The sequence below is a fragment of the Cetorhinus maximus genome, chromosome 31 (assembly GCF_964194155.1).
Source record: "Cetorhinus maximus chromosome 31, sCetMax3.hap1.1, whole genome shotgun sequence".
Taxonomy (NCBI): Eukaryota; Metazoa; Chordata; class Chondrichthyes; order Lamniformes; family Cetorhinidae; genus Cetorhinus; species Cetorhinus maximus.
In genome coordinates, this window is record NC_135909.1 from 20,040,555 (window position 1) to 20,056,137 (window position 15,583).

Sequence of the window (15,583 nt, forward strand, 5' to 3'; positions counted from 1 at the left end):
CGTCCCTGATGGGACTATTTCACATTTTATCCAATGTTCCAAATCGCTTTTAGAATCCGTGATCCGGGGGTCAATCTCGATCCTTTATGAAACCCTGTCAGCAGCCGCAGAAAGTCCCATTTACATCGTTCTACAAACGGACGGTATATTGTAGATATTTATGACAGACAAAACTGAAAATTTTTGCCAGCGTTGAGACTGAAGGTTGCTGCACAACCGGGGCTGATAGGAAATGAACTGATCGATTATTGACACCAAACTTGACCAGATCTGAAGACTGACGCATTTGCTTCTATTCTCTCTCTCTCTCCAAAACCAGGGAAAAGGGGCCGAATATTAACGCGTCTTAAAGCAAAGCGCCGAGGGTAATCGGCAAGTCATTAATTGATGAGGCATTATTAACAAGACTCAATAATTGAACGAGAGTTAAATCTACATTACCGAAAATTGCTGTGATTGAAACAAAAAGAAAATAACAATTAGATAATTCAAAATTCTTCACAGTAAATATCATAACTTTAGAAGTGGAGCAATCGTACAGCTTTTTCAGAGAGTTTGTGGGTGGCTCTTAAAAGAGCCGTTGTGTTTCGGGTGTTGTTCAGTCCGTTGTGGGGTTTTACTTGGAGCTGGTGTACTTGGTCACCGCCTTTGTCCCTTCCGACACGGCGTGCTTGGCCAGTTCCCCGGGCAGCAGCAGGCGCACGGCGGTCTGGATCTCCCGGGAGCTGATGGTGCTGCGCTTGTTGTAATGGGCCAGGCGGGAAGCCTCACCCGCGATGCGCTCGAAAATATCGTTCACGAACGAGTTCATGATGCTCATGGCCTTGGAGGAGATGCCGGTGTCGGGGTGAACCTGCTTCATCACTTTGTAGATGTAGATGGAGTAACTCTCCTTCCTTGACTTTCGCCGCTTCTTGCCGCCCTTTCCTGCCGGTTTACTCACCGCTTTCTTGGCGCCCTTCTTAGCAACTGGCTTCTTCTTCTCATCAACCATCTTCAATCTCAATTTCACACAGAAATAAACCAAACCCCTTCCGTCCGCTCATTATATAGACAGTATGACAGATATATGCTAATGAGGAATGGGAGAACAATGATTCTGATTGGACATAATTAAAACAAAATACGTATTCTATTTTTGTGATTTTGTGAATGAATAGATCAATGGACCAATCATATTTAGCTTTCTCCACCAATCATAAGCCTCCTTACTACAATCAGGAAATACATTTTACAAAGACCCTCTCCGGCCGGAGTTTCTCAGTGTGTAAAGGGACACCGGGAAATGTCGCCTGGCTGTCGGTGCGAGGGACTGTATAGGAATGTGGGGTTCCTTCAGGAATTGTGAGGCTCTGGTAATGTGCGTGATTTACTCACTGTCTGATGCTGTGTGTGAGTGTGGGGTTCCTTCACTGTTTGGAAGGCCGTGGTACAGTGTGCGAGGCCTGGCTTTATTCTGTATCTGTGACTTGATGGGACTATGTCTTAATGTTGGATTAATTTGATATCCTGAGGCTCATTGTGCATCTGTCCGTTATTGATGCATGTAAATGAAATAATTCGCTTCTTGGGACTACACGCCAGTACGAAATTAAATCAGTATGTGTTTCTCTCCGCCACGAAAATTATTGGATTTATTCTGTACCTGTCAGTCTCTGTAACTGTATGTTAATGATTTTTTTTATTTGTCAGTATCTGGCATTGTAGGTCAGAGTTGTATTGATTCGATGTCTTTCAGTCTGTGGTACTATCTCTGAGTCTGAACTTCTCATTCACTGTCAATGTCTGATAATGTGTGTGAATGTGAGATTAACTCTGTACCTGTCAACATCCGTTGCTGAATGGGAGTGTGAAATTCAGTCTGTATCGGTCAGTCTCTGGTACTGATTCAGAGTGTGTGATTCATTCTCAACAGCCCCATCAGTTGCAATTTTTGACAGAAGTAATCCCACTGTCACATAGATCACCAAAGACTGTTAAATGTAGAATTTGCCTCAATGGATAGTATTAGATATGAGTGGGATCAATTCTCTCTCAATCAGTGGCACTGTACGGGAGCTTGCAATTCATTTTGTTTCTGTTGGACTCTGGTACCCTGTGTAAGCTTTGATGCCATTTTGTAACTCAGTGCCTGATGTCTTCAGAAATCAAGGATTCATTTTGTCTCTATTAGTCCTCGGCTCTGAGATTCCTCTGTGTTTCTTAGTCTGTGACATTGTGTGAATGTCAGATTCATTCTGTATCTCTACATCTCTGGGACAATTTGAGAATCACCCTGTATCTATCATGAGTGTGCTTTGTGTGATGTGGGATTCTTCTGTATCTGTCACTCTCTGGCACTGTGGTGAATGTGGGATTATTTTTTTTTATGTCTTTCAATCTCCAGTACATTGTGACTGTGGAATTCATTCTGTATCTGATAGTCTCTGGCATGGTGTGCATGCTGGGATTCATTCTGTGATAGTCTCTTTTTTACTGTGCATGTATTGGTCTTCATACTGTATGTCTCAGTGTCTGGTATTGTGTAAGATTTGCTGAGTAGTCTCTGGTGCTGTATTTTTTTTTTATTCATGGGATCTGGGCTACGGTGGCTGGGCCAGCATTTATTGCCCATCCCTTGTTGCCCTTGAGAAGGTGGTGGTGAGCTGCCTTCTTGAACTGTTGCAGTGCATGTGTTGTGGGTGCACCCACAGTGCGGTTAGGAAGGGAGTTCCAGGATTCTGACCCAGCAACAGTGAAGGAAGAATGATATAATTCCAATTCAGGATGGTGAGTGACTTGACTGTATGTGAGAGAGACAGTTATTGTTTAGTTTTCAGTCTTTGATGCTGCATGTGACTCTGGGATTGATTGTGTATCTGTATCTAATATTTATCTCAGGAATAGCGTTCAAAATGCTAAGTTTAACACCTTCAAATATTTAGGAAAGTAGATTTATCATCCCCATCCTTACCTGGTCTGGCATATATTGGATCCTAGGACCAAGCACAGCAATGAAGTTGACTCTGAACTGCCATCTACAATTGCCGAGTAAACCACACAGTTGTATTCAAAAAGGCAGCTCAACACTACCTACCCCAGGGCAATTAGGAATGGGCCCATATCGCATGAATGAATAAAAAAGCTCACATCTCCTACAGTAACCAGTTATCACTAACACTCTAGATGATTGTCAGAATTGGGCCTACCTGAAAATATCTCCACTTCAGAGTTAAGTTCACATTTTCATATCAGGCTGGCTATCTTTATTTTTAATCGAACAGTCTTATCAAGTGGCCTTTATATGCATAAATGTTAAAAAGTGTCAGAATTATCAACTGCTATTTAGACCTGTAATTATATGACCTTGTGTTGTGAGTGAGGAGATTCCCCACTGGGTCGTGCAAAACAGGAATCTGGATGGAAATTAATTCCAATGCCTGGAAATCAGGTAGAATACAAGTCTGAATTTCTGGTTTACATCCTCAGTAGATCAGGCTTCTCGCTGGGAGTATGAATTTGCAAAGTGATGTTTAAAACCGAACAAACCACGGTAGATCCCTCCTCATTTGCTAAGGTAAATCCAATGAAAGCAGTTATACTTCAGTCAGAGAATTGAGATGGGTACCAGACACAGCTCAGGGCAACTAAACCTGCTATCAGAGAGTGTAAAGGGTAATGGCGAAGAATATGGCAGATAAGTGAATCCCAATATGGAGTTATTCATATTGCAGTTGAAACCTCATCAGTAATAAGCGTTGCCTTAGAATAGCTGTGACTATTAACCTTGGGAAAGGATGGATATTGAGTGGATATGGTCGATGTCTATAAAGAGAAGCGATTGTGTCCATGTGAATAGATAATTTAAGCTCATTGGACAAGAGAGAAATAGAAAAAGAACAGAAGGAAAATTAAACAGGCCTGTGGGGAAGAATATGTCAGTGGGTGCAGCTCAGCTGCTCTCGCAGAGAGCTGGCACAGATACTATGGGCCGAATGGCCTCCCTCTGCTGTATCAATTGTGAGATTCCGTTCTATGTATTATGAGTGTAAGACTGACCTATGTTTAACATAAAATATGTTTTAACTGAAGCTAATGGAGATGCGGGTATTAATCAGCTATTATCTCAGAGTTTTGGATTAAAATTCCATTTCTGTGAACACAATCCTGAATGTCTGTATATCATACAATCTGATACATTGGCCGGTGTGTAAGATCTGCTTCATCTAGCTTGTTGATACTCTGAGGTTTGGGGAATGATCTGCAATGCATAGTTCAATCTGCAGTCTGGGTACAATATTGGGAGTCATGCAATATCTTCCAAGCAGGTACTGTTTGCCTGTTCTCTTTGTCATTTAATGTGAATTTAAGGTTCTCCCCTTGTTTTGGTAACACAGGGCCTTGTAATCTGAGGGGGTGTGTAATTATGCTCAGCGATTTGCAAAGGTCCCACACAGGAGTTTATTACACAAAATTAGAACTTGTGATTGGGGATCATACATATGCATGGATCAAGGATTAGTTAATGGGCAGAAAACAGTGTAGGAATGAACAGGACACTTTTGGATTGGCAGGCTCTAACTTACTCTTGATAATACATGACCATCAGTTACTTACAATATATATTGATGACTTAGATGGGTACTGAATGGAACATATTCAATTTTGTTGATGATACAAAATTAGGTGGAAAATTAATCTGTGAGGAGGACACAAAAAAGCTGCTAAGGCATTTAGACAGGTTGTCTGAGTTGGCAAGAACATTGCAGATAGAATACAATATGGTGGTGTGAATGTGCCCAGTTTGTATAGGGAAAAAAGAACATGTGTGAATGTGAGAGACTGGAATATGTTTGCACTCAGAGGGAGCTGGGTGTCCGTGCACACGAATTACAGAAAGTTAATCTGCAGGTTCAGCAAGCAGATAGGAAGGGAAGTGTTATGTTCATGTTTGTTACAAAGGATTGGATTATAGAAGTGAAAAATATTCCAATTATACAGGACACTAGTGAGACTACACCTGGAGTAGTGTGTGCAATTTGGTCTCCTTACATAAGGAAGGGCATGGTTGCTCTTGAGGGAGGGCAATAATTGTTCACGAGATTGGTTCCTGTGAGAAGTGGATTTTTTAATGAGGAGATAGAGTATACTAGCTCTATATTCCCTGGAATTTAGAAGAATGAGCGGTAATCTAAATGAAACATTTTAAACTGTTAAGCGGATTGTCAGGGTATATGCTGAGAAAATGGTTCTCCTGGCTCTGGAATCTAGAACATGTGGTCACCATCTCAGATCACAGCATTGGCTATTTTGGAATGATATGAGGAGAAATGTCTTCACTGAAAGTGTTGGGAATCTCTGGAATTCTCCACGCCAGAGAGATTTGGAAGCTCAGCCATTGAGTATGTTCCAGACAGAGGTCAATAGATTTTGGATGCTCGGGATATAAGGAGAGTGCAGCAAAGTGGAGTTGAGGTTGAACATCAGTCTTAATGAATGATGGAGTAGGTCAAATGGCCAAATAGCCAACCCCAGCTCCTATTTCTGAAGGTTTTATGCATCAGTCCATCTATTCTGCTCGATTTGAGATTCAGGTTCATTCCGTACCAGTCAGCCTCTGGTTCTATATGTAAAGGTGGGAGCAATTGTATGTCTGTCGGCACCTGGCACAGGATGTGAATGTGTTATTCAATCTGCATCTGTGAGTCATTCTCAATTTGCCATTCTATTAGTATTCAATTTGAATGTGTCATTTGTATCTGTCAGCATTTGGTACTGTACATGTGAGAGATTAATTCCATAGCTCTTGGACTTTGTAACGTGTGACTGTGGAATTTACTCCATATTTACCACTCCATGATACTGTGAGTGTTTTCTCCTTATGTAACTGCCAGTCTTTGGTAATTGGTGTCTGATTATGTAACTGTTAACCTTTGGTCTGTTTGTGTGTGTTTGTGTTTGATGTGAGTTTGTAACTATCTTTCACTGCCAGTGGTACTTTATGTCTGTGTCAGATAAATGGAATATTATTCAGACTCAGGAATTTTGAGTGTAGTATTTAGTATGTATCTGCCAGTTTATGGTACTGGACATGTCGTTGATAATCATTCTGAATCTGTCAGTCTCTGCTACTCTGACAGTGTGGGATTCATTGCATAACCTTCAGTTTCTGAGACTGTTTACAAGTCTAGGTTCAGTCCATGTTGAAATTTCAGAACAGAAACAGGCCACTGAGGCTGTAGGTTTTAATAAAGTAATTGTGAGTTTGACCTAGTATTAAATCCCTTTCTGTGTGAACACACTTGTGAAAGCTCAGGTATCTTTGGATCTAACACTCCATTGCTGTGTCAGTGTAATTCACTTTTTAATAATCAAATTGATACATTTTCATTCAAGCAGCCTGTGAGAATTTTAAACTTGCCTGTTTACTCAGTTTGCTCTGTGAGACAGAATACAGTATCTGCCATTCTGATACTCTCAGCTTTTCAGACAGGTATGTGGTCTCTATCTCAGTCTGTACGAATCAAATTGTTATTGTATCCTTGAGGTTAATGGTCTAGGTGAGTTTCAAACTGGAATCTGAGTTTGCAGCTGAGGTTATACTATATTTCAATGGCATTTCAACACTCCACCCTGCTCTCATGCCCACATGTCCGTCCTTGCCCTTCTGCATTGTTCCAGTGAAGCTCAACACAAACTGAAGGAACAGCACCTCATCTTCCGACTAGGCACTTTACAGCCTTCCAGACTGAACATGGAGTTCAACAATTTTAGATCATGAACTCTCTCCTCCATCCCCACCCCCTTTCCGATCCCCCTTTTTTCCAAAAATTTATATAGATTTTACTTTTCCCACCTATTTCCATTATTTTTAAATGTATTTCCATCCATTGTTTTATCTCTACCTTTTAGCCTATTTTGATCCCTTCCTCCCACCCCACCCCCACCTAGGGCTATCTGTACCTTGCTCGTCCTGCTTTCTGCCCTTAATGACACCTATTAGCACATTCCTTAGATAATATCACCACCTTCAACACCTCTTTGGCCTTTTGTCTATGACACCTTTTGGCTATCTCCACCTATCACTGGCCCTCTATCCAGCTCTACTTGTCCCACCCCCCTTAACCAGCTTTTATTTCACCTCTTTTCTATTTTTCCTTAGTTCTGTTGAAGAGTCGTATGGACTCGAAACGTTAAGTGTGTTCCTCTCCGCAGATGCTGTCAGACCTGCTGAGTTTTTCCAGGTATTTTTATTTTTGTTTTGGATTTCCAGCATCTGCAGTTTTTTGCTTTTATCCAAGGCCTTTCTGTTGTTTGCAGGCCCTTAAGGCTGTGCAAGGTTCATCTGGTAACCTTCTACTGCCAATGTGCTTGGAGATTTTAAGTAATTCATTCCCTTTCAATAAGTACTTACTGTACCCCTAGTATCCCCCTAATAATTACTGTATCCCTTTATTTCCCCCTAACATCCCAGTTAACACATCCTTTAGATAATATCACTACCGTCAACACCCCTTTATCCGTTTGTCTATGACATCTTTGCCAATCTCTTCTTGGCCTCCACCTATCACTGGCCCCCTATCGAGCTCTACCCTGTCCAGCCCCCTCAACCAGCTTATATTTCATCTCATTTCTCTATTTTTTAGTTCTGATGAAGGTTCATACGGACTCGAAACGTCAACTGTATCCCTCTCCGCAGATGCTGTCAGACCTGCTGAGTTTTTCCAGGTATTTTTGTTTTTGTTCTAGATTTCCAGCATCCGCAGTATTTTGCTTTTATCAGAAATGTTCATTGTTGTTTTGTGGAGAGAAAGCAGCAATGATTTTCAATAACAGCTTCTTGCCATTCTGTCTCCCTCCTCCCAGGAGGCTGCTGTTTGTTCCCTTCCCCCGGGAGCGGGATCTCTCCATTGGCGGCTGTTTGAAATCATCTTCTTCCAGTCCCAGGCAGAGCTGGGGGAGAGCAGCGCATCACTGCCTTTAACAAACACTTGGATCCGCACTGAGCTGCTGGGACCGACAGGACTCACGGAGCAAGAGCTGGAAAGTGACGTGAGGCTGGATCAAACTATTTTGGGGCTGGAGCAGACAAGATGGGCCGAATGGCCTCGTTCTGTGCCGGAAATTTTCAATATTTGTGTGTCCTGAGTTTGTGCAGCATTCTGCGCATGCGCGCTGCCCTCCCCAGCACTGCCTGTGAGTGGAAGAAGATGGTTTAAAACAGCCGCTAATGCAGAGACACATTTTAAACAGCGGCTGTTTGCTTTCACTTGAACGGTTAGTCCATGGGAGCGGCAGTTAGAAATCTGACCTACACAATAGTCCCTGCTCCGTCACTCGTTCCCACTCCTGGAGCAGTGGATTGTTTCTGGATGGCAGGAAATTGTTGTAACAGGAACAAAGTCCTTGGTCTTTAGCAGCTGAGTGCTGCAGCACTGCAGTGGATTCAGACACTGACTCTGTTTGTCTTACCTTTTTTATTCATTCACGGGATGTGGGCTTCTCTGGCTGGGCCAGCATTTATTGCCCATCCCGAGTTGCCCTTGGGAAGGTGGTGGTGAGCTGCCTTCTTGAACAGCTGACTTGCAGTTGTTCGGAATGATTATTAATTTAATAATTGTTTTGGTTTCTTTGTATCTTCGACCTCACCTCTTCTTAAATTATAATAAACACTTTTTCTTCCGATAGGCAAACACTTGAAAGCAGCAGAATAAATTATGTGATTCTACAACACAAGGGGAAGTGCAGTCAGCTCCTCACACACAGTAAGTACAGTGTCACTCACAGGGAGCAGAGGTGGCCAAGAAGTTAACTTGTTGGAGTTCTGATCCATTGTACTTTGCAAGCACGGGCACCAAGTTCAATTTTAGTTTATGGTTTACTAATCTGGTTGGTGAATATTTAATTTAAATTGGCATGGGGCTTGGTCATCAATTTACAGCAGAACCAGAAAGTAATAAGGACAGAGAGGAGGGAGAGTGATGGATAATACTGGAGAAGGAAGCAATGCCATATTAGATAGGGGCAGATTAAGAAGCACAATGAGGAATGCAACGTTTACACTGCATGTATGTAAACACACTGAATAGTGGAAAGGATCACATTTTCAAAGAGTAGAGACAAGGCAAGAAAGAAAGGTATTAATATGGGAAGTGATAAACAGAACACGACAGGAAGGGAGAGATAGCATAAATCGAAGAGTAAATCAGCAGATAAGCCTTGTAGCTACAGAATAAAAGGACAAAACTAAAGGCTCTGTATGTAAACACATGTAGCATTTGAAATGTAACAAATTAACTGATAATATAAATAAATAAGAATGATCTGATAGCCATCAGAGAGGCACGGCTACAGGGTGACATAGTTTGGGACCTGAATATTGAAGGGTGTGTGATATTTAGGAATGAAATATGTCAGGAAAAGGTGTAGGGGTGGCTCTGTTAATTAATGACGATATTAGCACATTAGAGAGGGATGACCTAAATTCAGAAATCCAGGATGATTCAGGTTTGGGTTGAGACGTGAAATGACAAAGGCAAGAAGTCACTTGTGGGCCAGACTATTTAACGGCACGGTAGAACAGAGTATAAAAGAAGAGATCATGGGAGCTTGTCAGACAGGTACAGCAATAATAATGGGGGATTTCAATCTACATATCGACTGGGAAAATCAGATGGACAAACGTAACATAGATGAGGAGTTCATAGAGTGTTTCTGGGATACTTTCTTAAAACAGCACATTCTGGAGCCAACCAGAGAGCAGGGTATTCGAGACCTGGTATTGAGCAACGAGACAGGATTAATTGAGAGCCTCATAGTGAAGGTACCTCTAGGTAACAGCGTTCATGATGTGATTGAATTTTACACTCATTTTGGATGGAGAAATGAGTGTATCCATGATGAGTATTTTCAACTTAAATGAGGGCGTGAAAGCAGAGCGAGCTAAAGTGATCCTCACCCCCACATTCCTGTCTGCCCCCAATAGCCTTTCACCCCCTTGCTAATCGAGAATCCATGCAGCTCTACCTTAAAAATATTCAAAGACTCTGCGTCCACTGCCTTTTGAGGAAGAGTTCCAAGACTCACTGTGCTCAGAGAAATAAATTCTCCTCATCAATGTCTTAAATGAGTGACTCCTTATTTTTAAACAATGACCCCCTAGTTCTAGCTTCTCCCACAAGAGGAAACATCATCTCCACATCTATCCTGTTAAGACTCCTCAGGGTCTTAAAGGTTTCAATATAATCCCCTCTTACTCTTCTAAATTCCAGTCACAAAGATAGGCTAACCCGTCCAATCTTTCTTCATAAGACAACCGGCCCATTCCTGGTATTAGTCTAATAAATATTCCCTGAACTGCTTCAAACACATTTAAATGTTTCCTTTAAATAAAGAGACCAATACTGTACACAGGGCTCCAGATGTGGTCTCACCAGTGCCCTGTATAACTGATGTAGAACCTCCCTCTTTTTGAAATCAATTCCCCTCACAATAAATGCTAACATTGTGTTAGTTCTCCTAATTACCTACTGTACATGCATTCTAACCTTTTGTGATTTATGCTCTAGCACACCCAAATCCCTCTGAATCGCAGAGCTCTGCAATATCTCACCAGTTAGATAAGGAGCTTCGTTTTTATTCTTCCTGCCAAAATGAACAATTTCACATTTCCCCACGTTATACTCCATTTGCCAGAGCTTTGCCCACTCAAACTTTCTATGTCCCTTTGTAGCCTCTTTAAGTCCTCTTCACAATTTACTTTCTACCTATCATTGTGCCATCATTAAATTTAGTAACCATTCCTTCAGTCCCTTCATCGAGTCATTTATATACATTATAAAAAGTTGAGGTCCCAGCAATGATTTGATGGCTGGCATGGGCATGATTGGCTGAAGAGTCTGTTTCTGTGCTAGTTAACTCTATGACACTGATCACTCTGGCACACTACTCACCATATCCTGCCAACCAAAAAAGGACCCATTTATGTCAACTCTCTGCTTCCTATTAGCTCACCAATCTTCCATCCATGCCAATATGTTAGCCCCTACACTGTGATCTTTTTATTTTCCACAATTACCTTTGATGTGGAGCTTTATCAATTGCCTTCTGGAAATCTAAGTACAGTGCATCCACCGGTTCCCCTTTATCCACAGCACATGTGACTCCATCAAAGAACTCCAGTAAATTGGTTAAATATGATTTTCCTTTCACAAAGCCATGTTGACTCTGCCAGATTGCCTTGAATTTTTCTAAGTGCCCTGCTATATTTAATAATAGCTTGTAACATTTTCCCTTTGACAGATGTTCTGCTAACTGGCCTTTAGCTTTCTAATTTCTGTCGCCCTCCCTTTTTGAATGAAAGAGTTACGTTCGCTATTTTCCAATCTAATTGAACCTTCCCCATATCTGGGGAAAATTAAAACAAATGCACCAACAATCTCACTAGCCACTTCTTTCAAGAATTTGGGGTGAAATCCATCCATCCAGACCTGGACCGAAGCCCCAACAATTTTCTCAATACCACTTCCCTGGTGATTGTAATTTTCCACGAGTTCCTCCCTCCCTTCCATTTCCTGATTTACAGTTTTTTCCAGCGTATTACTTGTGTCGTCTATGGTGAAGACTGAAGCAAGATATCTGTTTAGTTCATCCGCCATCTCCCTATTTTGCATTTTCAATTCCCGAAATGCCTTTTCTATAGGACTATTTTCATTTCTTATTTAAACATCTACATAAACTCTTCCTATCCATCTTTATATTAATAGCTAGCTTTCTCTCGTACTCCATTTTTTCCCTTATTAATATTGTTGTCATCTTTGCTGCTCGTTATAGTCTTCACAATCTTCTGACCTGCGACCCATCTTTGATTTTACTTTAAGTTTGATACTGTCTTTAACTTTCTTAGTAATCACGGATGGTAGGCCCTCCCTTTGGAATTGTTGGTTCTGATTGGAATGCATGTATTTTGTGTATTCTGAAATATCCCTTTAAATATTTGCCACTGCCTATCCCTCGGCCATGATCTAATTGAATGGCAGAACAGGCTCGAGCTGCTGAGGGGCCTACTCCTGCTCCTGGTTCGTATGTTCATATCTATTTTAGTACCACCGACTGAAAGAATTAATCCCACTCTCACATACAGCACCACCGAATGACTGAATTAATCCCACTCTCACATACAGCATCACCGAATGACTGAATTAATCCCACTCTCACAAACAGCACCACCGACTGAAAGAATTAATCCCACTCTCACATAAAGCATCACCGAATGACTGAATTAATCCCACTCTCACACACAGCACCACCGAATGACTGAATTAATCCCACTCTCACACACAGCACCACCGAATGACTGAATTAATCCCACTCTCACACACAGCACCACCGAATGACTGAATTAATCCCACTCTTACACACAGTATCACTGACAGAATTAATCCCACAGTCACAAACAGTATCACTGACTGATTGAAGTAATCTCACATTCAGCACTGAAGACAAACAGATGCAGAATATGTTCAAAAGATTCCCAGATATTGACAATGACTCACATTCCCATTCAATACCAGAAACTGACAGATACAGACTGAATTCCACACTCACATTGCGGATCATATGCTGGCATGTCCAGCACTAATCTCACATTCAAACACAGTCCCAGGCTCTGAGAGTGAATGAAAAGTGCACAGTCGGATAGTAGCACAGGCTGAAAGATATACAATCAATGCTACACTGATCTACAGTGTCAGAGACTGAGAAACACGGTGTGAATCTCATTTGTAGTTCAATGAACTGACAGGTACAGAATAAATCCTGCACTCATATTTAAGCCGCAGGTGACAGATACGGAGTTCATCCAAAATAGCATATATTCCCAAATTGAGAATGGATCCCCCGCTCACTCACATTCATCCTGAACTGACAAACGCACAATGAGTCTTAAACGCTCCCAAAGACAGGTACAGAATAAATTCTACACTCACACGGCGTACCACAGCCTCAACCCACTACCACTCACACACACTTACTCACACAATATCTCAGTAATTCGCACACGTTACAAGAGTTCCAGGAGGAATCCCGCATTTCCGTTCAGTCCCTCTGTGGAGAAGGGCCCCTCGCACGAACAACCAGTCGACAATTCCCGGTGTATCTTCACAAACTGGGACTGGAGAGAATCCTGATAAAATTTATTTCGTGATTGTAGTAAAAGGGCTAATGATTGGTGGAGAATTCGAAATTTGATTTGTGTCTTTAAACATCCAATCAGAGAAAAGTACAAAATAAGTGGCTGTTGTATTTTTTTAACTGTCCAATCAAAATCATTGTTTCCCCATTCCTCATTAGCATAGGTCTGTCAGACTGTCTATTTAATCGGCGCTCGGAAGGGGTTTGTTTTATTCTGTGTGTGACAGTAACAATGGTTGATGAGAAGAAACCAGTTCCCAAGAAGGGAGGCAAGAAAGCCTTAAAGAAACCGGTAGCAAAGGGCGGCAAGAAGCGGCGAAAGTCGAGGAAGGAGAGTTACGCCATCTACATCTACAAAGTGATGAAGCAGGTTCACCCCGACACCGGCATCTCCTCCAAGGCCATGAGCATCATGAACTCGTTCGTGAGCGATATTTTCGAGCGCATCGCGGGTGAGGCTTCCCGCCTGGCCCATTACAACAAGCGCAGCACCATCAGCTCCCGGGAGATCCAGACCGCCGTGCGCCTGCTGCTGCCCGGGGAACTGGCCAAGCACGCCGTGTCGGAAGGGACAAAGGCGGTGACCAAGTACACCAGCTCCAAGTAAAACCCCACAACGGACTGAAAAACACATTCACAACACAACGGCTCTTTTAAGAGCCACTCACAATCTCTCTGAAAAAGCTATATGATTTCTTTACTTATAACTTATGATTTTACTACGAAGCATTTCGAATTGTGAAATTGTTATTTTGATCACGTTTCAATCAGAGATTCAAGGCAATGTAAATTTAACTCTCGTTCAATTGTTGGGGCTCGTTAATGTTACCCCATAAATTAATGACTTGCCGCTCACCCTCTACACTTTGTTTTAAGACGCGTCATATTCGACCCCTTTCCCTGGTTTTGGAGAGAGAGCGAATAGAATGCGAATTCGGTTCAAGTTTGGCCTCAATAATCGATCAGTTCATTTCCTGTAAGCACCGGTTGTGCAGCAACCTTCAGCCTCAACTCTGGCAAATTTACTCCAAGTATGTTCAATTTTGGTTGTCCCAAATATCTACAATTTCCCGTCTATCAGCAGAACGATGTAAATGGCACTTTCAGCCGGCTGCTAAGAAGGTTTCATGACGGATCGAGATAACCTTGAATTGATGCCGGATTCTTAAAGCGAATCTGGAATTTAGGATAAAATGTGAATAGTCCCATCAGAGACGGACATTTGTAAAACTTTGTCGTCAGACCGTGTTCACTATTAACTGGATTTTCTCTATGAAATGTATTTCTTGTTTTATATCGGCGGTAATTTCGATGTCGAATAAAAAAATACATTCCGTAAGTTTGCGCCGTTATTTTCGACTTGTTTTCAGATACACATAAACCCAGAGAGAAAATCAGAAACTGAAATATACGAAAAACTGTAGTTTTTCTGAGAGAGAGATCCAGTGAATGTAACATTCAAATACTAAATACTGAGTAAGCATTTCCAATTAGAACTCGAAACGTCAACTTTGTTCCTCTCCGCAGATGAATTTTTCCAGGTATTTTTGTTTTTGTTTCAGATTTCCAGCATCACCAGTATTTTGCTTTTATCCAATTAGTACTATGTTCGATCCGTTCTTTCTTGGCTTTTTTTTTACAAATTTGGCGGGCTTTTAAAATTTCAAAGAAAAATCAGTTGGAATCTTAAAATTTGGCGCCGGTATTTTCCGCCCTCTTGCGTGGAGTCTCCGGATTGGTGAGTTCAGTAGATATCTGATTGGTGATATGAACAACGTTATGTGACGCAAAACAAAATGACCAATCAGCAATTCCCGCAGCACCATTCCTCCCGAAGCTATAAGAGAAGCGAATGCGAAAGCATTTCCTCATTCACTGTGAAAGTGTTAGTGAGATTGTGAAATGTCTGGAAGAGGAAAGACTGGCGGTAAAGTTCGCTCCAAGGCCAGATCTCGCTCCTCCCGGGCTGGACTGCAGTTCCCGGTGGGCCGTGTTCACAGGCTCCTGAGAAAGGGCAACTATGCTGAGCGTGTGGGTGCCGGAGCCCCGGTCTATCTGGCTGCTGTGCTCGAGTATCTGACGGCTGAAATCCTCGAGCTGGCCGGTAACGCGGCCCGGGACAACAAGAAGACCCGCATCATCCCCAGACACCTGCAGCTGGCCGTCCGCAACGACGAGGAGCTCAACAAGCTTCTGGGAGGAGTGACCATCGCTCAGGGCGGGGTGCTGCCTAATATCCAGGCCGTGCTGCTGCCCAAGAAAACCGGCGCCGCTGCGGCCTCGAAGACCAAATGAAGCGGCCATTCTTTAATCTAATAACCCAAAGGCTCTTTTCAGAGCCACTCACAGAGTCTGTGAAAGGGCTGCTCGCTGTCTGAACTCATTTCATTCTGGTTCTGATGAAGCGTAATGC

At 42.2% G+C, this 15,583-nt stretch overlaps 3 protein-coding genes across 3 annotated transcripts in view; 1 reads left to right on the plus strand and 2 right to left on the minus strand.

Annotated features, from left to right (window-relative positions):
- LOC144670314 (histone H2B-like) overlaps positions 1-15,583 on the minus strand; it is a 1,149,071-nt gene that overhangs the window by 354,375 nt on the left and 779,113 nt on the right. The window lies entirely within an intron of this gene.
- Positions 534-994, minus strand: LOC144670243 (histone H2B-like). Its single transcript, XM_078532729.1, has one exon. The coding sequence runs from the start codon at positions 992-994 to the stop codon at positions 617-619; it is 378 nt and encodes a 125-aa protein (XP_078388855.1). The 3' UTR covers positions 534-616.
- On the plus strand, positions 8,210-13,938 carry LOC144670329 (histone H2B-like). The gene is made up of 3 exons (XM_078532808.1): positions 8,210-8,256; positions 8,668-8,744; positions 13,335-13,938. Exons 1-3 carry the CDS (start codon positions 8,210-8,212, stop codon positions 13,775-13,777), a joined length of 567 nt encoding a protein of 188 aa, XP_078388934.1. The 3' UTR covers positions 13,778-13,938.